The 24,272-nt window shown below is 54.9% G+C and overlaps 1 protein-coding gene across 2 annotated transcripts in view; it reads left to right on the forward strand.

The window, feature by feature from the left end:
* Positions 1–2,908: 2,908 nt before the first annotated feature.
* Positions 2,909–24,272, forward strand: part of PLXNA1 (plexin A1) — a 287,103-nt gene continuing 265,739 nt past the window's right edge. The window contains exons 1-2 of one of the 2 annotated variants that reach the window (XM_051983114.1): positions 2,909–3,140; positions 20,880–22,130. In XM_051983114.1, the coding sequence (XP_051839074.1) occupies positions 20,985–22,130 (1,146 nt within the window). In that variant the 5' untranslated portion in view covers positions 2,909–3,140; positions 20,880–20,984. The remainder of the gene's footprint in view (positions 3,141–20,879; positions 22,131–24,272) is intronic. The other variant, XM_051983104.1, reaches the window with a different exon arrangement.

The following is a 24,272-nucleotide window of genomic DNA, read 5'->3' on the forward strand; positions in this document are numbered from 1 at the left end:
ACCTCCACGCCAGAGAGGCAGGTCTTCGTCGGTCAAACGGAGATAATAAGCCCGCTCTGCTTTCCTCACGGGGTGTTGTGGGTATCACATGTGATAATGGATGGGAGAGTGCTATACAAATGTGAAGGGCTGTTATTATTAACCCAGTGTTCTTCCCACGTAACAAAACTAACAACAGTCAAAATATTAGGTCACTTTGTAGAGAAGAACCAGCCCCCAGCAGCTGCTCAGGCCCCTCTAATACCAAGAATAGACATCATAGTACAGTAAAAAAGAGCCCTGCCAGGATCGGAGAGTGGACAAAGTGGCTGCTCTTGGCTGTCGGGAAAGCTGCCTCAGACCCTTGCTAGCTGGCTAAGCCGCGCACCTCTCTGGGACTCAGTTTCCCTCCTCTGTAAAGTGAGGGAACTGGACCCTCTGACCTCAAAGCTCTCTTCCAGCCTGGAATCTATCATTCCATGGATGCAGAGAACAGGTGGGAACTGCTGCTCTGCTCCCCAGTATCATTATCGAGAAAATGAAGGAGTTAGATTTAATTAGCCCCCCTAACGGTCAGCCAGTTAGTTAGGTGGTGGTTCTGAGTTCACAGCCAGCCTCAGACACTTACTAGCTGTATTAATAATAACGAATAATACTCACATAGTGTTTATTTTGCACCAGGCATTGCACTAAGCACATTGGGAATAGTATCTCATTTGTTTCTCACAACAACCGAGAGAGGGAGGCGCTGCTGTTATTCCATTTTACAGATGAGGACACTGAGGCAAACAGGTTTAAGTGATTTGCTCAGGGTCACACAGCTAGAAGTAACCTGAGGATAGATTGGAAGTCAGACCTTCTTGATTCTGGGGCCAGTGCGCCATCCACTGTGCCTACCTGCCAGTCAAGCAATTCCTTAGCCCTCGCCTGGCTCCGTTTCCCCATCTGTAAATTGGAAGTGATGATAATGATAATAAGTAGCACCTGGCTCTCGGAGTTACTGTGAGAATAACTGTGGAAGCGCTCGGCTCTGTCTGGGCACAAAATGAGGACACATAAATGTTGGCTAGCATAAGAATTCCAGGCAAGTCACATAATCTGTGCCTCAGTTTCCTCGTTTGTAAAATGAACATCACAATATTAAAACCACTTGAACCCCAAAGAGTGCGGTGAGGAGGCAAGGAGACGATTATGGGAAAGGGCTTAACCCGTGCCCTGGGTATACGGGAGCTGTCCTTAGTGCGCTGGGCACGTCCCCGCCCCGGCCGCCTCAGCTTGCTCCTCTGTAAAATGGGGGGGATGCGGCCAGCGCCCCCGCGGCGCGGCTGCCCCGTCCTGCCGGGCCCGCTCTCCTGCGCTAACTCTCTGTCCCAGGGCTCCGGGGCTCTTCCCGGGGGCTGCCCCGTCCTGCCGGGCCCGCTCTCCTGCGCTAGCTCTCCGTCCCAGGGCGGGCCGGGCTCCGGGGCTCTTCCCCGGGGGCTGCCCCGTCCTGCCCGGCCCGCTCTCCTGCGCTAACTCTCTGTCCCAGGGCTCCGGGGCTCTTCCCCGGGGGCTGCCCCGTCCTGCCGGGCCCGCTCTCCAGCTCTAACTCTGCGTCCCAGGGCGGGCCGGGCTCCGGGGCTCTTCCCGGGGGCTGCCCCGTCCTGCCGGGCCCGCTCTCCTGCGCTAGCTCTGCGTCCCAGGGCGGGCCGGGCTCCGGGGCTCTTCCCCCGGGGCTGCCCCGTCCTGCCGGGCCCGCTCTCCTGCGCTAGCTCTGCGTCCCAGGGCTGGCCGGGCTCCGGGGCTCTTCCCCCGGGGCTGCCCCGTCCTGCCGGGCCCGCTCTCCTGCGCTAGCTCTGCGTCCCAGGGCGGGCCGGGCTCCGGGGCTCTTCCCCCGGGGCTGCCCCGTCCTGCCGGCCCGCTCTCCTGCGCTAGCTCTGCGTTCCAGGGCGGGCCGGGCTCCGGGGCTCTTCCCCCGGGGCTGCCCCGTCCTGCCGGGCCCGCTCTCCTGCGCTAGCTCTGCGTCCCAGGGCTCCGGGGCTCTTCCCCCGGGGCTGCCCCGTCCTGCCGGGCCCGCTCTCCAGCTCTAACTCTGCGTCCCAGGGCGGGCCGGGCTCCGGGGCTCTTCCCCCGGGGCTGCCCCGTCCTGCCGGCCCGCTCTCCTGCGCTAGCTCTGCGTCCAGGGCGGGCCGGGCTCCGGGGCTCTTCCCCCGGGGCTGCCCCGTCCTGCCGGGCCCGCTCTCCAGCTCTAACTCTGCGTCCCAGGGCGGGCCGGGCTCCGGGGCTCTTCCCCCGGGGCTGCCCCGTCCTGCCGGCCCGCTCTCCTGCGCTAGCTCTGCGTCCCAGGGCGGCCGGGCTCCGGGGCTCTTCCCGGGGGCTGCCCCGTCCTGCCGGGCCCGCTCTCCTGCGCTAGCTCTGCGTCCCAGGGCTGGCCGGGCTCCGGGGCTCTTCCCCCGGGGCTGCCCCGTCCTGCCGGGCCCGCTCTCCTGCGCTAGCTCTCCGTCCCAGGGCTCCGGGGCTCTTCCCGGGGCTGCCCCGTCCTGCCGGGCCCGCTCTCCTGCGCTAGCTCTGCGTCCCAGGGCGGGCCGGGCTCCGGGGCTCTTCCCGGGGCTGCCCCGTCCTGCCGGGCCCGGCTTTCCCGGGCTTGCTCCGCCTGGGCCGGGGCAGCCCGGCCGCTTCGCGTTTGAGCTCCGGGCCGGCCGGCCGGCATCGCCCTCTTTAAGGCGGCTGCTCGGCGTCTCTCTGTGTCTGTCTCTCTCTCCATCGCCCTTTTAAGGCGGCGCTGCTCGGATGGCTCAGTTCGGCAGCGGCGGAGTCGGGCAGAGGTCGGGGCGCCCCCTAGAGGCTCGCGGCGGCGTGGCTGCGCGGAAGCTCCTCCCCCTAGGCGAGGGGGGGAGTAAAACGAAGGGGGGGTAGGAGTGTGTGTGTGTGAGTGTGTGTGTGTGTGTATGCGTGCGTGCGGCGGGCGGGGAGCGCGCTCCCCGGGAAGTCAGAGCGAGGCTCTGGTTCCCTCGGAGCCCCGCGCTGCATTCCTTCCCCTCCATTCATGCTGGGCAGCGGCGGCGAGCAGGCACGGGAGCCCGAGCGCTGGCACAGGCGGGGAGGGGGGCGGCCCGAGGCGGCGGCGGCGGCGCGGAATGTGAGCATGGCCGGCCCCTTCGCGGCGAGCCCGGATCGCGGCTGTAAGTGGCTGCCCAGAGGCGAACTTTTCCGCGGGGCTGCGGCGCTCGGCGCGGCTCGGCGGCTCGGGCTGCGGCTCCGGGAGGCGGCGGCGGGGGTGGGATCGGGTCCGCTGCGCTCCGCCCGCGCCTGCCTTCCTCGCGTGGCTCCCTGCAAGTTCGGCTCGGGCCGGATGTGCCCGCATGCACACACACACTCTCCCTCGCACACCCACCCTCGCGTGCCCAGCTCCCGGCGGTCAAGGTAGGGGGGCCGGGGCGGGGAGCCCCCTCCTCGGGCAAGCCCACGGGCTGCCGGGGCGGGGGCCGGGCACGCGGGACCGAGCGGGCTCCGGACGTGCCGGGCTCCGGGCTCCGGGCTCGGCGTTCCGAGTGCGGGGACGAGCCTCGGGCTGCCTCGGAATGGCCCCGGGCCGCGCGTGTGCGTGTGCGTGCGGGAGAGCTAGGCGAGGCGAGGGGCGGCACGGAGGGGTCTCCGACGCGGGCAGGGAGCCGGCTGCGCCCGCAGCCGAGCTCCGCAGCCGGGCGCCGGGGCGGGCTCCGCTCTCCGCCTCTCCCCTCTCCGCGTGGGGTGTGGAAGGAAAGGGCTGGAGGGCCCGCGCAGGGGGACTGCGGCGGCGGCGGCGGCCCAGGGCGGAGGACCGGCAGTCCCGGCCCGCCTGGCCCCGCAGCCGGTTCGCGGGGCGCGCTTCCCTCGGGTCCCGGGGACGGGCTCCGGCGCGATCTCGCGTGTGCCTGGGGTGGGGGGGTGGGGAGGCGGCCATCCGGCCGGCCGACCAGCTGCTTTGTCACCGGCTCGGTTCCCGGGGGCTTTGCGGGTGGAGGCAGGAGCCGGGGCCGCTCGCTGGCGGAGGCTCGAGCCCCCGGCCCCGGGCTCGAAGGAGCCTCCGGGGGTGGCCGCGCACTGGGGGCTGCCGTGGTGACCTAACTCCGGAGCCAGCGCAGTGGGAGGAGCGGGCGCGGAGGAGGGGGTGGGCCGCGGCTGCTGCCCGGGGCTCCTTCCCCGCAGCACGGAACCGGAGCCCCCCGCGACCCCCACGCCCGGCCACCTCCTCCGCACCCTCGTTTGGCGGCCCCGGCCCTTTGCCGGGGGTCGGGGGGGAAGCAAAAGTTTGCTTTTCGCGGCTCGGCCTGGGCCCGGCGGCGGGTCGGGGGGCCGGGACCGGGGGCTGCGGGGGGACCCCTCCCCAGGGCCCTCCAGAGGTGGCTGTGGAGGGCCAGAGCCGAGGGCCGGGCGGCTCGCGCCCCCTCCCCAGCCACTGCTTCCGAGCCGCCTCCGGGGAAGCTCCGCCCGCAGCCTGCGCTGCCCGGGAGCCTTCCCGAGGAGGTGGGGCCGGCCACTGGCGCTTTCTCTGGCTCTCTCCCGGAGCCGGGGAGACCACGGACGGAGGACGAGGAGGGAGGAGCCCGGGCTGCCTTCGGGCCTGACTGCGGGCATCCCCCGGGCGGCCAGCTGCCCTCAGCCCCCGTCGCTGTATGTACCCAAACCGAAGGACACACAGACCCACCCGCAGCGGGTTCTGCGCCCTCACACAAAGCCAGCCCGCCCGCTGGCCGCCGGGCCGGGACCCCTATTGCCGACCAGCACCTCCGGCCGGCGTCTGGGCTTGTCCCCTCCGTGCAGGACTGCTTAGCCCCCGGGGCGCATTTCTGCGGTTGGGGGCAGCTTGTGTTTGGGGTGCCGAGCCCCGAGCGGCTAGGGAACTGGCCAGGGCCGGGAGTGGGGGGAGTCGGGGGTGGGGGTGGTGGTCCCAGGCCAGCCCGGGACTGGTGCTGGGGGGCTGGGCAAAGCCAGAACTAGGGCTGCTGACTGCCGTGGGGCTGGAGAAGGTAGGAATGGCAGGGAGAGTAGGATGGGGGCGGCGGCCCGATCGTGCCATGCCTGGAATATCAGCTCTGCTCGAGGTTTGCACAGCTCGCCTCGGCCCCATTACGGGTGGCAGGTTTGATTTGGCTGGAGTTGGGGGGCTGCCACTGCCGCTTTGCCGGGTGGGACTTGGGGTTTTGGTGATGAGTGGGTAGATGAAGTTATTTCTGTTTAGAAGTGGGGTGTGGGGGAAGTCCTGCCGGGTATTACCCTTTCTTGCCAGGTCGAGATCCCAGACTCGCTGTGGTGGCAGCGGTGGGGACGGGAAGGCAGGCAGCCCTTCAAACCTAGTCTCAACACCCTTAGAATCCCAGTATTCTGGACCCAGCAAAGGGGACCAAAGAATCCTCACTTTACACTTGGGGAAACTGAGATCTAGAGAAAAGAAGTGCTTTGTCCAAGGTCATGCCGTGTTTGTTAATCTGCCGAGCCTGGTCTCCTGTATCTCAGACCCATCCGCTTGCTTCTTAGAGGTGGATGCTTTTTGTTGTTGTTGTTTTTTAAATCTTGCCAAAGTTGTGATTTCTCCCTTTGGGAACTGGATGGAAAGGCTGTTTGGGAATCATTCCGAAAAGCCAGACTTTAATCTGAAGGTCGGTTGGCCAGCCTAGCAAAGTTAAAGGGAGCTCTTCTTCAAAGTGGATTGACTTTCTCTTCTTCACTATGCTTTTCCCTACATTTCTGGGGGAAAAAAAATGGACCTCCGTCTCCCTAGGGCTGATAGATAGTGGCTAGAACTGTTCTGGGGGAAGGTGGGAAGCCCCAGCCCTCGGGTTCTGTCTTTACAAATTCATCCTGGGCCTTGAGCTGCCCGGAGCACATTTCCCCAGAAGCCTCTTCCCCTCCTGGTCAGCCTAGAGAGGGAATAAGAGGCCGCTATTGACTATCAAGGGTTATCCATTTGAAAACACCATTTCCCTCTGTACGGCATCTAATTGCTTCCTGAACAATCTCAAGGTCTTTTGTATAGACTCAGTGGGTAGAAGGGCTGGGTATCTATCTCCCAAGCTGCAGCCAGGAAGGGAAGGAAGGACCTGACCTGACCAGTGCCAGCGAGGGGGCTGGGAAGAAACTCTGGGAGAAAACAAGGTGAGGAGAAGGGCTTAAGTTTTTGTTCTTTTTTTTTTTCTTTCTTTCTTTTTTTTTTTTTTTTCCAAGAGAGAGAATTTCTCCCTTTGAAAGAAAATCAGATCCAGTGCCCAAGTAAACTTGCTTTCTTAAAAATCCAGTGCTGTGCTCAGGTGAAGAGGACAATTAGGAAGGGGTGACAGTTAGTCATGGTGGGGGGGGGCGGTGAAGAGGACAGTTAATCAGGAAAGGGTGACAATTAGTGGTGGTGGGGGATGACTAGTTGGATCTGGATGATGCTGAGATGTGGGATGGGAGGGGAAGGGGGAGGGGTGCTTAGTGAGAAAGAAAGGGCAGGAGGCCCACAGGAAATCTGACCTCTTCCCTAGCCTTTGTTCTTAGGGGTCAGAAATGCTGCCTCTGAGAAGCTCTGTTGGTTTGGGCTCAAACCTTCAACTAGGATTCTCTGCGTAGAGAAATTCTTCCCTGATGGCCCCCCTGTCGGGCTTTTTTCTTTTCTTTTCTTTTTTTTTCTATAATGGTATTTTTTTTGCTTGCCATGTTTGGCAATACCTCTTCCATGGCTTCTCTCCCCTCCCCTGGCCCATTTTTCCTAAGGCATTTTAAAAAACAAATTCCTTTTAATAGTCCCAGATCCCAGACTGGAGTAAGAGAGGGATGCTTTCCCTCTTCCCCTGGCATCTAGTCCTCACAGCCCTGCTCTGTAATGTTATCTGAATGTGTAGGGCTGCTGAAGTGTCACTGGACAGAGCAAACGACTTGCATCTGGAACCTTAGGCTTGTGTGATTAGTCTTATATGCTTTAGATTTTTGTTTGTTTTTAAGGGGTAATATCCTTATATACATATATAGGAGTGTGTGTGTGTGTGTGTGTGTGTGTGTGTGTGTAGTACATGGATTTGATATAGATACCTTATTTTGGTTTTAGGCAGAACAAAAAATCCATTTAGCCCATCTTATCGGCCCTTCTTCTCCACACTGTCCAGGTAACAAAGATTAAAAAAACAAAATAAAATCTTGAACTTAAACCTAATTATCTGCCTGAATGATTTCAAAAGATTTCATGACTTTCCATCACCCCTTGTTTGGAGAAATCAGAAAGGGCCAGGTACTGATCTGGGCACCAATTAGCTGGTGTGACCTTGGGACAAATTACTTTGTGACTTTCTGAATTTTCTCCTCTGGAAAATGAGGGGTTTAAGAGCAGATGACTTTTAAGGTCTCTTCCAGATATGAAATCCTGTGTTCTAAGGTTCTCTCCAGCTGGGTATTCTGTGTTCTGTGTGTAGTCCCGTGTTCTTAAGTCTCTTCCAATTGATATCCCATGTCCTAAAGCCCTTTCCGGCTGTGACGGTCTCTGTTGTAAGATCCCTCCCAGCTGTGACATTCTTTGTTCTGAGGACCCTAACGGGCTCTGAAATCTTAGGCATCTATGAAGTCCAAGACGCTGTGGCCTTTTGGGGAGTAGAGTGGGTGTTTGTTACCCAGGCACCCAGCCTTTCCAGATCACTCTGCCCATTTGTGAAAGCTGCTGAAGGCTTTCTGGAGGACTAGACACACACACACACACACACACACACACACACACACTCTCTCTCTCTCTCTCTCTCTCTCTCTCTCTCTCTCTCTCTCACACACACACACACACACACACACACACACACACACACACACACACACACATTCCCCTCAAGCAAAAGAAGGAAGGATCTTCAAAGTCTTTCGAAACCTGCTCTAGGAATCAGTGTGGATGTCAGTGAGATCTCCCCGGAGGCTCTGGGAGATATTCTGAGCCTGTCGGTTTTTTAGCAGCAATTTTGAAATGAGCCGGAAATCAAAGCAAATCAAAATCAGATCCCTGTCTGAATGGGCTGAAATTACGCCGCCTCTGTCAGATAGGCGCCGGAAATATACTGGTGTTCTTGGTGTGGTGTAGACAGTGGGGCTGTCGTCCAGGTTCAGGTAAACACGGGCACGTCTTCCAAATAGATGTGTTTTGTTTTGTTTGTTGAATTAAAAAAAATGTAAAACATTTTGTGGGGAGGATGGGGTAGGGATCTGGGGAGTGGTGGCCTTGCCAGGCGACCATAGATAACTGATAAATGAAGATCTGAAAATAATTTTTATTGGGCAGAGACAGGCTGTGTGGTGAGAGGAGCTCAGGATTAGGTGTCAGAGTATCTAGGTTTTAATCCTGATACTGTAACTAAATCTTTGTGTGACCTTGGCTTAGTCACTTCCTCTAGGGCTCAGGAATTTCCTAATTTTCTAATAAAGTGATGTGACAGTCCTGAGGTTTATACATTTCAACCCGGTCCCCTGAAAGAAAGAGCTGGATCTGGAGGGAGATTTTCAAAGGGAACTCATGGGTGGTTATAATTACCCCCCCAAAAACCAAACCAAACCAAACCAAAAAAACATCATCTTGATGATACCAACCCTAAGAACGATCCCTTTGGGATCATTTTATCCAACTCCTTCATTTTGCAGAAAGGGAAATTGAGGCGCAGGGGAGATGGGATGCCTTGCCCAGAGTTGTGCACGCAGCTAGCTAGTGGAAATGGAGCCCAGGTTTCCCCCCTCTGGTGCAGAGCTCTCTGGGTCCAGCCCCATCTCAGGCTTGTTCATCTTGTATGTCCTGAGCACTCAGGCTAGGTTGCTGTGGGGGACCGAGGAGAACAGGATTTGTCCCATTTTCCTTCTCTGGGAGGTTCTTACCTTTCCTTTCAGTTTGGACCACATCTTAACATCTCTCAAGGCCAACTGGATTCTTTCCCGGCCACAATGATTCAGCTGTTTATCAAATGCCAGTTACATGGGGGAGACCCCTGGGCAGGGCAGCACTGGAGATACTGGCAAAAAACCAAGCAGCCCCCTCCGTTCCCGGGGGCTCCCAAGGGCTGCATCCTTTCAGAATTTATTGTCTGTGGTGCTTTAAAGATCTGTGATCTCCTTGGTGTGGGTGACCCCCCCTTACAATAATAATAATAATAAATAATTAACATTTATATGGTTATTTGAGGTTCTCAAAACATTTGGCAAATATTATCTCACCTTATCTTCATACCAGCCTTGGGAAGTGAGGGTTATTATCCCCATTTTACAGGTGAGAAACCTGAGGCAGACTGAGGTGAAGTGACTTGACCAGCTTCACCTAGAAAGGGTCCGAGGCCAGATTTGAGTTCAGGTCTTGTGATTTGAGGCCCAGGGATCTCTCCATTATATCTGTAGCTGAAGAGCATCTCTTGATGCTCCCAGTCCTGCCCCAGTTCTTCACCTGGTGGCTTGTCTTCAGGCTGCTCCTATGATGCTCCTATGGTAACAGGGCCTAGCTCGGCCTTGCATGTGTCATGCTATGGTGGAGGACTGTGAGACTGGGGGAAAAAGGAGTGGTCTGGGCGTCAGAGAGTGGATTTGAATCCTGGAGCCTCGAAAGCCCTTCCAGTTCTCAATCTGTTGTGACCCTGTGATCTTTGAAGCAGTTCAGTGGATAGAGTGTGGAGTCGGGAGTCAGGGAGAGCCGAGTTCAGATGTGGCCTTCCTGGCTGTACGATCCTGGGCAAGTCACTGAACCCTGTTTGCCATAATCCCTGGAGAAGGGAACGGCAGACCACTGTAGTATCTTGGGCTCTCCCCGTTAGATGCACTGGCCCAGAGTGGAAGCACGGTGCTCCCGTCCTGTGGAGACTTGGGAGGGAGTAGCCCGGGTTTCCTCTGGGGCTCCCTCTGCCTGGAAATTGGATTTCTGAGGCTGGCAGTGCTTCCTTTATAAAAAGGAAACAGCCCAGGTGGCTTGGTTTCTAAACAGCCGTGGGTGTGTGTGTGTGCTGGAGCATGTGTGTGTGATCAACACCCAGCAAACTGTAGGTTTTTACCTTCTCCCACAAGTTTAGTCCCCCAGCAAACATTTACTGAGCAGCTGCTTATGTAGGTGACGGTGGCCGGGTCGCCTCTTAGCTGCGATCAGAGGCAGGGTGGGCTGTGAGTCAAGCTACAAGGGGCTTGTCCAGGGGAGTAGGACCGATTCCCCCTCCAGAAAGAAGCTTATTCTTTGGGGCAGGATCCCTTGATAGCATCCTGGGATTTAGAGTCGGAAGCAACCTTAGATCAAATAGCCCAGCCTCTCCCAGTTACAGATGAGTTGAAATGAAAATTTGGAAAGAGCTGATGGTTTAGCCAGGGTGTCACAGGTAGTAAGTAGGAACAACAGAGACCCTTTGACTTTTAGGAATGGGTGCAGGCCATCCTAAACACTGTGATGGATTCACAACTGGCTATTCTGCTAGAAAGAGCGCTGGGGGAGAGATAGGGCGGAAGGCAAGTAGCAGCTCTCCCAGAGGGGCTGACCTATGGGCTGGGTCTCCAGGGACTGGCGGGATTTCATTAGGAGGAGAGGGAGGGGCGGGAGGTCCAGTTTGAGCAAAGCCTGTGTCAGGACCGTGGACAATCCAAAGATAATTCCTTCTGAGTCAGTTCCTGTCTCTGGACTTCAGTTTCTCCATCTGTAGGGTACGGAGGTTGGCTTAGGTTATCGCTGTGACTTGTGATTCTCCCAGTTTCCAAATCCTTTCTCTTCTCTTGTAGGGTTGGCTGTCGGGTGGACGGGCACCTTGAAAGTGATCGAGGGGCATTGGGAAGCAGGGGGTGGCCCATGGCGGGAGGCTTGTGTACAGACTGGGAAGGAAGGTTGGAGCTAGGTAAAAGATCTTGAATACAGGGCTAAACTGTTTCGTTCCGTACGGGGAGAGAGTGCCATTAGTTGCATCAAGAGAACATTGGATTTGAAGTCAGACCCAAGTTTGGACCTTGGCTTTTCTGCTTTTTACCCATGAGATCTTGGACAAGTCACTTAATGAATCCCTCTGGGTCTCAGTTTTCTCCTCTGTGATGTGAAATGATAGGTGACCACTGCAGACCTTCCTAGCTCTGGAGTTAGAATTCTATGAGGAGCCACTGAAAACTGTTGAACAGTCTGGGGAATGAAGTGTGAGGGCTAGTACATCTTCAGTCATCATAACATAATGCCAGAACTATAATCAATCTTTCTCTCTTTCTCTCTCTCTCTCTCTTTCTCTCTCTCTCTCTTCTCTCTCTCTCTCTCTCTCTCTCTCTCTCTCTTTCTCCCTGTCTGTCTCTGTGTCTCTGTCTCTGTCTCTGTCTCTCTCTCTCTCTCCATCCATCCATCCATCTCTCTACCTATAAATAAAGAGGGAGTATAGATCAGTAAGTTAGTAAGGCCTGGGGTTCAAATCTAGGTGACCTTAGACAAATCTGCCTTAAAATTATAAAGTTTCAGGGTGATAGCTCATGTCTCCTGGAAAAGAGGGAGTTTCCTCACTGGAAGTACCTACCCTCACTGGGAGTAAATCACAAGTTTTGTCTCCAAAATGTCCTTACTAGGAAAAAAACCTTAGAACATAGAGTGTCAGACATGGAAAGGCCCTGAGAGTTTCTTCATCCAGTACTTCTTTGGCCAAGGCCAATGGGGAAGACCCTTATCTGTGTGGTGGGTAACTGTGCCCAGGCCCAGAAGCTAGCTGCCCTTAGCCAGACTCAGCCCCCCCATCTGGGCATCCATGGGAAGAAGAGGAACAATCCAGGTTGGGCCTTCAAAGGTCACTGTTTCAACTGCCTAATAACTCACACCAGTAATAATAATATTAATGGCTGACATTTATAGAGTACTTCATAATTTACAAAGTCCTTTGTGCAGGTTATCTCATTTGATCTTTCCAATGATGCTGTGAGGAAGATGGTTGGAATATTATTATCCCTGGCTGACAGATGAGGAAACTGAGCTCAGGGATAATGTGCCTTGTTGGTGGGGATCCAGTAGTGGGACTGGGACGAATGATTTCCCATTAGCACAGGCTCTGCTCGCCTCCTGTTTGCCCCGCCTTGGCCGGTCATATGCAGTCCAGAATTTGGGTCAGGGGCTAAGGATCCCCTTAGAGTGGATGGCTTGGCACAGATCTTGTATTTATTTGGGGCTTCTTCAGTCACAAGTGATGGAGCAGGATGAGGAAGGAAATCCCCAAGCTTGCTTTCACTCCAGCATCACATTCTCCTCCTCAGTCCTTTCCAGTGCTTCCTCTTCCTGACGACAGCTGGAGGGGTCAGGAACTCTGGCTCTGCCGATGACCTTGCTCTGAAGCCCACCCTCCCAATCCTTCTTGGAATTCTTGGGGTTGGGGGGAGGTTAGACCTCACACGCTTTGCCTTCTCCTGCTTTAATTACATCACCATCCTTTCTCCCAGTATCCCTCCTTTTAAAGACAAAAAAAGAAAATGTTATTTATGTATTTAATGTTATTTGTAAAACCCCCCACACATAGCACTTTATGGTCTACAGAATGCTTCCTAAGCACAGTCTTAAGAGAAGCAGGTGATGTTATTCCTGTTTTAGAGATGGCCAAGAGACTCAGTTGGGCTGATGCCAAGATTCAGAGCTGGGACTCGGCCCCAGGCCTCTCCCACCCCAGGGACAGTGACCTTCCAGAGAGACCCTGCTGACTCCTCCTTATCACCAAGGCTCGTTGGCCATTTCCTGTCTCCCTCTTCCTTCTTCTCACATCCAGACTGTCCCATCTTCCTACTTGAAGAGGGGCCCTGTAGTTCAGGGGAAAGAGTGCTGAAGATCTGAGTTTGAATCCCAATTCTACCCTTTACTCTGGTAACAAACTTTGGGCAACTTATTTTGCTTTTTGGAGAATGGGTTTGTTCATCTGTAAATGGAAGGGACTGCGTTAGGGAGCCTTCTGTTTGCATTCGATGGAGCATCTGGAGGGCTGGAAAACTGTCCTTGCCTTCTCTTTAGGTAGGCACATAGTAGGCCCTTAATAAACGCTTATTCCCTGACTGAAGTTGATACTCTGAGCCAAACCCCCAACAAAGCAGGGCTAGACTCTTAGTTATTTCAGGAATCCCTAGCCAAGGGAGGAGGGGACTCGAGTGGTGGGGGGAGGGAAGGAGAGGAAGTTTAAGAAGCCTCTTCCTCACTCCATTTGCCTACTATTTAATATACAAAATACAGGGATGGTAATTGCATTAAGATGTATATAATTATACTGTAGGAGGAAAAAAAAAACACCCCTTGTTAATTGTAGGCCTGTTTTGAACTGATAAACGTTGAGTGATTCATGTTTTCTTTGGAGTTCACCAGCATTAAGCCCCCGTCCACAATACCAGCCCCAAAGAAGCTTGTTTTCACAGTTTGAGCTTTCTATGCTGGAGCCAGAAGAAGGCCAAAGAATCTTGCCAGTAAAGACATGGTGGGATCTCTGCCTTCTGCCACCGCTCTCCGGGGTCTGGAGCCTTCCAGGGACTGAGGGCGATGACTAATGCTGTCTGTCACCCATCAGTCCTCAGCCAGAGCAAGGGTTTCACAGAATGTCGGCGTTGGGCAGGCTCTCCAAGCTCCATCCCTTTTATGGTCTAGGAGGAAGCCTGTTTGTAGCATCTCTGCTGGGGGGGCCTTTAGTCTTCCTTCACACACTTCCCATACCAGGGAACCCCCTGTCTAATTAGACCGGGCCTTCCATCTTAGGGAGGTGCAGAGGTTCCGCTTGAGATTTTGGCTGAAATGTGCTCCCCCTGTAACTTCTGATGGTTCTCGCCCAGTTCTGTTCTTGCCCTGTTTACATCCTCTCTGCTGTCCTGTAACTTCTACCCATTGTTTTTTTTTTTTTTTTTTTTCTGGGGCCATTCAGTATAAATCTAGCCCCTCATCATCATGCTTCAGATACTGGAAGACGGCTGTCATGTCGCATTTATGTCTTCTGTTCACTGGGCTAAATGTGCCCAGTTCCTTCAGCTGATCATCACGTGAGAAGGTCTTCGGGCCTTTTAGATGGCATCCTCTGGCCAGGCTCCAGTTGTCGATGTCCTTCCGATAACATGGTGCCCAGAACCGGACACAGTGCCCTAGCTGAGCCCGGGGGAGATGGGAGGTGCGAGCTGCCTGTGTGCCTGTGCCACGGCAAGAGACTGTCGGAGGCCCCCAGACCCAGAGGGGACCTCCAGGGCTGGCCCTGTCAACCCCTCCCTTGGGCTTCCCTGTTGGGATGAGGAGGCAGGATTCACACACCCATGTATGGTGTGATCAGGGAAGGTGGTAATTGTGTGCTAAGTGGTGAGGGGTGGAGGCCGAGGAATAAAAATACTTTTAGTCCCCATTTATGCAAGGCGACTATTGTGCTGCTGGTTTAGCTTTCTAAACCAGGGAATCTCAGTACCTCAGGGCCAGAGGCACCTCAGATGCTTTCTCTGGGCTAGCCTGTACTCCCGGGATCATGAAATTTTCATTGTGAGCATTTATATCTTGGAAATGGGCGAACATTATAGATCAGCTTGATTTATTGTCTCATTGATTGTCTGGATTCAGAAAGTGATGGAGGAAATGTTAATTATGTAGGTTAAACCGGAAAGCCTGCCTGTTTTTTTTTTTTTTTTTTTCTTCCCCTAAAGAGCTTTTGGTTAAATGTTTAACATCTTACTCCTATATACCTACATTCATACCTCCCTATATCTCTAAATCTAACAGCCTTCTGAATCACCTTTCCCAGCCAGAGGTCACCAGCCTCAGCTGATGATGGAGGCGGGAACCTCTACTGTCATCTGAGGGAACACTTCTCACAGTCCTGATTCTTTTCATTAAATGATAAGTGATCTTGGGCAAATTGCTTATGGGACACAGTTTCTTCTTCTGTAAATTGGGTCAAGTTGTAGTAAAATCATGATCTACTATAAGTTTAAGTTTTTTGTGAGCTGGTCACTTTAATGTTGTTCTGTGGCTCTAAACTGACCACTGATCCTGGCCACAGGTGGATGTCCTGTCTGACCCCTGACCTGACCTTAGTCAGAGGTGCCTTTTGCAAGAAGGCTTCTTAAACTTTTCCCACTCAATTGGTATGTATTTGGAGAAATAAAAAGCTATAAAAATAGCAAAAAAAGCAACCAAAAAACCCTTTTTCCATTTGAGTCCCCTTTTTTACCCAAGTTTTATAGATTTTGGATATGTAAAATAGGTATTCAAATCAAATGATTACTTAAAACAAATCAGAATTTTGTTACCCATAATTTAAGAAGCTTTGTCCCACGCAAACCTGTGCTTGGGTATTAGAGATATGAATATTCTATTCCCCAGTGTGGATTTCTGCTTGTTAGCCTATTGACAGATGTCATTTTGTGACTATTTGACACATGCCCTGTTATCCTTTCAGCATTACACCCTAACTTAGGGTTCATGATCACTTTGATGGGGATTGATGGGGAGCCATCAATGGTAACAGAATTAGCATGTAACCATTTTCCCTGCTTGGGACTTGATAGTGTCGCAGTGGATAGAGTTCTGCACCTAAAGGCAGGAAGACCTGAATTCCAATCCATCCTCCAGTACTTATTAACTCTATGAGGCTGGGGAAGTCACTTAACCTTTTTGCCTCAGTTTCCTCATCTGTAAAGTGAGGATGATAATAGTGTCCACTATTGAGGGGGCAGGATTCACACACTCAGCTGTGGTGGTCCCATAAATGAGATAATATTCATAGAGTGCTTTACACAGCATCTGATGCATAGTAAACACTTAATAAGTTTAAGGTTAAGGTAAGCTCACCTGGGTGACTGTGGACCCCCTTTTCCTCCTTTGCAGATAGAGCTGCCAGGACTAGGTCAGGTCAGGGATTTTCCTTAATCTTTACAGATGATAACTTTTTGAAGCGTTGTCTTTTATGTTCACACATACTTCCGTTAGCATCAGAGAGACTTATCTCTATTTGGTAGCTTTTAAAATTTTAATCCAATCAAGTTAGTCTTTGTGGCAAGTTGTGCACCAGGCCTTATTCTGCTGGGGTGGTGACTGAATTCTTGAAGGTTGTTATCCCAGAAAGCTGCAAAATGAGGCCAGTGGCCAACATCAGAGTATTGAGAGCTGATTGGGACCAAGTCATCGGGTCCAAGGATTTGTAGCCTGGACCTCCTTGGGCGCTCTGGTGAGTCCTGTGGACCCTGCTCTGAAACATTATTAATGCATAAAATAAAATAGAATCTAAAGGATGACAAAAGAAGTCAATGATAGTCATGTGCCATTATGAGACTTAGAAAACAAAACCAAACCAATTTGGCAGATCCCAGGTAAAGAATTTAACACCTGCATTTTACAAATGAGGAAACTGAGACAGCCTTTTCGTCTTACTGAGGAGTAGAAATGAGGTTCAGAGAGGGGAAGCATTGAGAGCAATCATTAGAACCCTGGTTAGCCCGCAAGGTTTTGACTCCAGTCCCCAAGAGGGGCCCCTTGGAGGCTTGTAGCTGGATCTGGGTGGGGGGCAGAGAAAGGGGGGCATGAGAGCTTTAGGCCTGAGCTCTGTTTGTGCCAAGGTATTTCCCTGTTAATGAGGTGAGTCAACAAACAGGTACAAACTCATTTGTTTATTTTGGCTTAAAAGAAATCTCTGGTTGAGCAGGCGAGGAGTCCCTTGGACTGTGTGGTCTCTAAGGCTTCCATCCCGCTCTTAATATTTCATCACTGAGCATCCGATGATCTAAGACACCTCCCTCCTCTGGCATTCTTTGTTCCAAGAGCCCTCCCAGCCCCGTCTCCGTTCGGAGATCTCTCTGGGCGCTAACGTTCTATTCTCAGATCCCGTTCAGCTGAGATATTTTGCTAATTCTTGAGCCTCTTTTAATTAGAAGCAGCCTTGGTCTGCTTGGTTGACTCTGTCCAAGCATGGCGTGATGAATCAGAGTGGTATGCTGGAAAAAGAATCAGGCTTGGAGTACACAATCTGGTTTGAACCCTGGCTGTAATACCTCTTAACTGTGTGATCTTGGACAGATCAATTAATTCTTTTCCAAGCCTCAGTTTCCAGATCTGGAGCTTGCTTTTTGGTCACCAGAGATAGTGAAAATTAGAAGGGACCATCACCCCTCACTGGTTGTTTCCTAGTAGTGATCAGAGACTTCCGGTCATTGTGTTGTTCAGAGCGAGGACTCCTGCTGATGAGGATTCTTCTGGGGGGTTCTGTGAAAACGGGGGTCCTCCACACCAGCTGCTTCCCAAGGAGATGGGAAGGAAAAATGCTTTGTCCGTGTCTAGTGAATTATGAGTTACTCTTCTCGTTCGTGACTATTCTCAGTTCCCTTCCCACTGACACGTTCCCTTCTGAGGTTCTTCTGCTCTGAAACCCTTTCCAGTGTCTGTCTTCGGCGGTCCGAGGGGCCCTGCAGAGCCGACCTGTATTTTAAGTGCCTACTATGTGCCAAGCACTGTGCTAAGTGCTCAGCTCTAGAGTTGTGTGTTCTGAGGTCCGTGTGAAGGGCTGGCTTTTTAGCCTGCCCTTTCTTCCAGCCCCCAGCTCGCCAGGATGCAGCTCGCCCCACGAGAAAGAGAAGTGGTCTTTGGATCCCTGAGAAGGTTTTTTCACTTCTCTCATCACGGCCGATCCGGTCGTGTCCTTTCTTTGGGGGGTTACCCACCTCGACACCTTCTCTTCCTGTGACCCTCCCCAGCTGTGACCGGTGATGGGACAGACACCTTGTATCTGCAACACTCGCTTCATGCCCACACTCGTATCCTGGGGCTTCCCCACTCTCCCGCTGGTGGGTTGCCTGTTTGCAGTCACAGATGTGAGAAGGCAGCAGCCACACTTGGGTATTTTCATACACATCTTGGAGCCTGTAGGTCCGGATGCTTGAGATGCCTGTGACATTAGAGCAGACGCATATTTTCCCCAGGGACTTTCCCTTGGGGAGGCTTGAATCTGAGGACGGGGCTTGGTGCTGGGGCTTTGGGGCTCTACCCACCTCTGCCTCCCTCTCAGGTAAGGCTAGAGCAGGGTCCGCTTCCCCGAGTCACCCCTGTTCCTCCCCTTTCCCTCATGTCTGCCCATGAGCCATAGTGAGTGCAGGGAAGTATGGAGCTGCTCCCAGGGCCTCCTGGAGAACAGGGGAGCTGTGGCTCAGGGAATTGTCTCCCAGGAGGGGATCCTTGAGGTCAGCTCATCAAATCCCCTCCCTCGACAGAGACGGAAATTAAAAGCCCAGAAGGGAAGCTGACCTGTCCCAGCATCCTCAGTGAATCCGGGACTGGGGGGACTTGTGGGCAGCTGCTCCCTGGGATACAGTGGAATGCCCACCCTATTCCATGTGCTTTGGATGCCAAGCAGAACTGTGGTAATGACAGCTGTTCTCTCTCCTCCTCCCCTCCCCCTTCCTCTTTGTCTTCATGTGGATTGTCCCCTTCCCCACCTTATCACAGGCAGAGCCCTTCCCCATGTTACTAGTGCAGTAGAAGGAATACTGTTTCAGGTTAGAGAATCTGGATCAAATCCTGCTTCCGAGTCCTCTTACCCTTGTGACCCTGGGACCTCTTCCAGTTCCACACCCATGATCCCGTCACAAACTGGGCAAAGCTGGGAGCGGGGGACCTCAGTGTAGCCCAAGAGCGATGGCCCCTTTCTGTGCCTTTGGGGATCCTGGATCTCTGTGGGGGCAGAGCTCCCCTAGGGAGGCCTCCGTCTGTCCGGCCTGGACTTCCCCGGGGTGCTCAGCAGAAGTGACTTTGGGGAAGTCCCGTGAGTCACATGAGATCGCAGGGGCCAGCAAATGGGGTCAGGGTTGGAAGGGTTCCATCTTCCCAGGGATCTTCAGGGAGCTTTGGTCCTTCCCCATCCCGGAGGCTGATCCAAGTTCCCGTTTAGGTGGAGGAAGGGTCTAATTTCGGTTTCAGAGGTGTAGGGAGGAAGAATCACAGCTTATGTGCTGAACTTCCTTTCTTAATCAAGGAAAACCTCAGCTTCTCAAAAGCTTCATCTGACCGTGGCTCCGTTCAGTTGGGGCAGCTTGTGTGAAACAGAACCGGACGCCAGGCTGCCTGGGGGCAGACACAGACAAAACCGGACCGGGCCTGCCCTGGGGAAGCTTACAGGCCATTCTGGGGAGCAGTGTGTGCTCATGTAAAATGTGGACAAAGGAAGTGCCAGTAATGGAGAAGTGGGACCAGCAGGGACACTGTGTTGGAGGGAGGGAGGCTCGAGCCAATCTCTGAACCAGAGATGCTCTGGGCCAGTGGGGTCAGCAAGCTGCAGTGTTGGGCTCTGGGAACACTGGGGAGTCAAAGATAAGGAAGTTCCGTGGCCTTCCAAGAGCATTCTTGTTTTGGACCTTTCAGGGACCTGGGTTTGGGCAGCAGAAGTGGCCAGAACTTGCAGGTTCCTTCAAAAAGAAATCGTTTTTTGTCATTTATGTCGCCACTACTTCTCCCATTATCCTCCCTCTCTCTTCCCAGAGAGGCATCCCATAGAAAATTATATTTAAAAAAAAAGAGGGGGAAAGAAAAATATCAGGAAAAAATGACCCTTGCTTTGAAAACATCTGAAAATATATAAAGTCCCTTACTTGCACACCTTTTATCCCTTTGTGTGGGAACTTTTAATCCATGCTTCAGGAGCCCGTTTTTAAAAATATATATAACTATATTTCAATAGAATTGTTTTCCTCTACAATCCTATATATTTTATTTTCTGCATTTAACAAGGAGTCTGAGGAGGGCTCCATGCTCTTTCAGACTCAAACAGCCCAGGACACAATCAAGGTCATGACTTGTCTTCCCCCTGTCTCTCAGTAGACTGAAATCCAAGGAGCTGGGTTCAGATCTCGGCTCTGATCGTCTCTTGATCTTGTGGTGCTCCCTAGGAAAATGAGGGGAAGGGACCGTTCTGGCTCCTCCAGTTCTTTGTACCCTTGAGCCCACCCGTGCTCGTGCGTACGTGTGTACGTGGGAGTTGGGCCCAGCACACAGATGTCCTTGCGGGTGCGCGCCCCCCTCCCCATCACTGCTCAGCTTGGCTAATTGCCCCCAGACCACGGGCTCACTGGGGGTTGCGCGTTTTTCCAGGGCATCCCTTCCTCCCTAGGACCCCCTCCCCCTCCGAGGCCCTGGGGCATACCTTGCCAGGGAGAAAGAAATGTATTTTTAGCCCTGTTTGTGTGGCTTGGGAGGCAACATTAACGCTGTCTCCTTTGTGCTGGTTTTGTGTTTGTTTAACCAGGACGGCTTCAGGCCCGGGCTCCGAGCCAGCCTGTCTGCCCAAGAGCTTCTTAGAGGCTGAAGGGGGTGTGTGGGTAGGGGGAATGCACGGCGGCCATGTTTGCTGCTTGCCACCGCCTGGCCGGGGAGGGCAGGGGGAGCCAGCCCGGCTCCCCCCACTGCTGCCGGCCCGAGGGGCTGAGTGGGGACGGGCCAGGGAGCCCGGGCCCTTCCACCTCCTCCTGCTCAGGGCCTGGGAGGCAGGCAGGGAGACCCTTGGGGATGTCCCCCTCCCGGCTCCGGCCGGGACCAGCGGGGCGAGCCCCGTCAGATTGTCCGGGGTCTCGGAAAGCAGCCCTGCGTGTGCCTGGGTTCTTTCCCTCCCAGGCCCGGGTGACCACTTGCCCGACCGCCGCAGGAGCCGGTCCCTCCCTGTGCCAGGCCGGGTGTCGGAGCCTTGGGCATTGGAAGGCCGGCTCCGGGGGAGCGCTAGACCTGGGAGGGGGCGCAGAACGCGGCGTTGCGGGCGCAGAGGCTGGTGTTGCGACCCTGCTTCTGCCCAGCCTGGGTGGGTGGTTGAATGTCAGTGGAACGTGGGTGGGTGGGGGTCCCTGCATGGGGGCGCCCCCCTGGGCTGGGTGGGAGGAGGAAGGCCTCCCGGACCGTGCTGGTGCTCTCAGAACCTGCCTCCTCCTGGGGGCTGCCCCTCCCTCCCCCCGCCAGCCCGTGCCCGCTCTAACCCGCTTCTCCTCTCCTCCAGGGCGGACCGGACCGGCTGTCTCCACAAGGCCCTAGATGTGGATCCCTGAAGGGTCTGAGGGATTATCGGAGCACTTTCCTCCCCCGCCCCCTCCCGACCGCCGCCATGTGCGCCGCCGCGCGTCCCTGGGCCCTCCTGCTGCTGGGGGCCGCGTGGGCCGCGGCCAGTAGCGCCGAGCCCCCCTTCCGGACCTTCCCCGTGAGCGACTGGGCCCTGACGCACCTGGTCGTCCACAACAAGACGGGCGAGGTGTACGTGGGCGCCGTCAACCGCATCTACAAGCTCTCGAGCAACCTGACCCTGCTGCGGACGCACGTCACGGGCCCCGTGGACGACAACGAGAAGTGCTACCCGCCCCCCAGCGTCCAGAGCTGCCCCCACGGGCTGGTGACCACCAACAACGTCAACAAGCTGCTGCTGCTGGACTACGCGGCCAACCGGCTCCTGGCCTGCGGGAGCGCCTCGCAGGGCATCTGCCAGTTCCTGCGGCTCGACGACCTCTTCAAGCTGGGCGAGCCCCACCACCGCAAGGAGCACTACCTGTCGAGCGTCAACGAGTCGGGCACCATGTCCGGCGTGCTCATCGAGGTCCCCGGCGGGCACGACAAGCTCTTCATCGGCACGCCCATCGACGGCAAGTCCGAGTACTTCCCCACGCTGTCCAGCCGCAAGCTGATGGAGAACGAGGAGAACGCCGAGATGTTCGGCTTCGTCTACCAGGACGAGTTCGTCTCGAGCCAGCTCAAGATCCCCTCGGACACGCTCTCCAAGTTCCCGGCCTTCGACATCTACTACATCTACAGCTTCAGCAGCGAGCAGTTCGTCTACTACCTGACGCTGCAGCTGGACACGCAGCTGACCTCGCCCGACTCCACCGGCGAGCAGTTCTTCACCTCCAAGATCGTCCGCCTCTGCGTGGACGACCCCAAGTTCTACTCGTACGTGGAGTTCCCCATCGGCTGCGTGCAGGGCGGCGTCGAGTACCGCCTGGTGCAGGACGCCTACCTGAGCAAGCCGGGCCGGGCCCTGGCCCGCCAGCTCGGCGTCTCCCAGGCCGACGACGTGCTCTTCACCGTCTTCGCGCAGGGCCAGAAGAACCGCGTCAAGCCGCCCAAGGAGTCCGTCCTCTGCCTCTTCACCCTCAAGAAGATCAAGGACAAGATCAAGGAGAGGATCCAGTCCTGCTACCGGGGGGAGGGCAAGCTGTCCCTGCCCTGGCTCCTGAACAAGGAGCTGGGCTGCATCAACTCGGTGAGTGCGGGAGGGGGCTGGGGAGGGGGGTCGTGTCCTGCTGAGGGCCCCCAGGGTGGGGAGAGAGGGGGCTGGGGGGGGGCACAGGACTGCTTCCTGCTGAGGCCCCCCAGGGTGGGGAGAGAGGGGGCTGGGGAGGGGACTGCTACCTGCCGAGGCCCCCAGGGTGGGGAGAAAGGGGATGGGGGACACAGGACTGCTCCCTGCTGAGGCCCCCCAGAGTGGGCAGAAAGGGGGCTGGGGGGAGGGGACCACTACCTGCCGAGGTCCCCAGGGTGGGGAGAAAGGGGCTGGGAGGCTGTAGCCTTCCCCTCTGCTCCCAGCCTTCTGAGTAACTTGGAACTATTGAATTTAGTTGGGCATTTATTAAGCCCCCACTGTGTGGAGAGCGAGGTGGAGGAGTGGTCCCTGAGTCCCAGAGACCTGGGCCTTCCCCGCCACCCTTTGTCCTCGGACAGGTCCTTGGTCCCTTCCTGCCCTCACCCTGAGCTGGCATCGGAGCAGGGAGCCCTCGGAGCCGGAGAATGGGTTCGCGGCCCGTTCCGCTGATGCAGGGCCTTGGGGTGGCCGTTTCCCTTCCTTTGGGCCTCCTGGCCCCCTTAGGAAGGGCCGGCCTAGGGTGATCCTGAGACCCTGGTTAGCTCTGACGCCTTATGTTCCTGAGAGCGTGGGCCTGGCCAGCTTGGCCGACCCAGCCCGGGGGCCAGACCCCAGGGGCAGGGCTGGCGGGGGGTGGGGGGCAGGCAGAGAACCCCGGGGGGCTCCGAGCTGAGAGCGTGGATGAGGGGGACAGAGTGGGGGCTGGGTGACTCTGGAGGTATTTTACAAGAGCTGAACCCTCCTGGTCCTGCCTTCAAGCGGCTCCTCTCCAAGGCATCTGTGAGACGGGGGGACGAGGACCGTCCCCTCCCCGAGTCACAGACGGGGGCGCTCTTTCAGAAAACGAGACAACTGGTTGGACAGCCAGAGCCCTCAGTGGGTCGGAGATCATTGCTTTTCTTTCCAGCCATCAGTGACTTCTCTCTCCGGTTCATAGCCCGCAATCAGTCACAAATCAGTCACTTTGTTTCAGAAATCTCAGATATACATTGTAAATACTGAATCGTTACAAATTAACAATGCAATTTATACATGTGTCAGTTGCTTGATGTATGCAGGGCTCTGTATGTAGTGGGTAAGCTTATTCCTGCAGGGATATATACATATATAATATGTGTGTGTGTGTATGTATATATTGTATATATACATATTATATAAAATGTTTCACACACACACACATATATACAGTATACAATATATACATATACATATACCTAAAAACTGACAATCGGGACTGGCCAGCCCTGAAACAGGCGGACATTGTTGTCCAAGGGAAAGAGCCTTGGACCCAGTCTTTGTGGCTCTTGCCCCAGCTCACTTTGTGAGCCTTACATCAGCCTCAGTTTCCTTGCCTGCTAAATGGGGACTGTAACACTTATCGTCCTTGTTCTCACTGAGGGGAAAACATGAGGCAGTTGATGCATCCTGATGAATGACTTCATAAAGTGCCTTCTTTGTGCTGTGCCCTCGTTGATGCGCTTTTGGGTTTCTGCTTTCATCACTGTGGGGAACAGCGGGATGTAGCCTTCAGTCTCCAAGAACCGCCTGGGGCCCCGGCAGGGAGAGGGGCCATCCCTGTCTCCCCGCTTTCTCATGTCACCGCTCCTGCCCCTTGTCGGGGGGTGGGGGGCTGCAGAGATGAACGGGGCACAGACCTCGTGCTGAAGGAGCTTCTAGTCTAGAGAGCGGAGGTTTTTATGCTGACGGAGCCCTAAGCCAGATTTTACAGATTTGGAAAACTGAGGCCCTGAGGAGTAAGTGCCTTTCCTGGGTGCACACGCCTGGTGAGATCCGAGTTAGGGTTTGCTGACTTCCAAGACTGAAGTGGTGTGGGAACGGAGAAAGAGAGAGAGAGACACAGACAGAGACAGAGACAGAGACACACAGAGAGAGACAGAGACAGAGAGACAGAAACAGAGAGACAGACACACAGAGATAGGAGTGACAGAAAGGAGAGAAAGAGAAAAAAGGAGGATGGGAGGGAGGGAGAGAAGGGAGGGGTGAGACAGAGACAGACAGACGGAGATGCTGCCAGACAGGTGC

Source organism: Antechinus flavipes, chromosome 1 (genome assembly GCF_016432865.1).
Source record: "Antechinus flavipes isolate AdamAnt ecotype Samford, QLD, Australia chromosome 1, AdamAnt_v2, whole genome shotgun sequence".
NCBI classification, from domain to species: domain Eukaryota; kingdom Metazoa; phylum Chordata; class Mammalia; order Dasyuromorphia; family Dasyuridae; genus Antechinus; species Antechinus flavipes.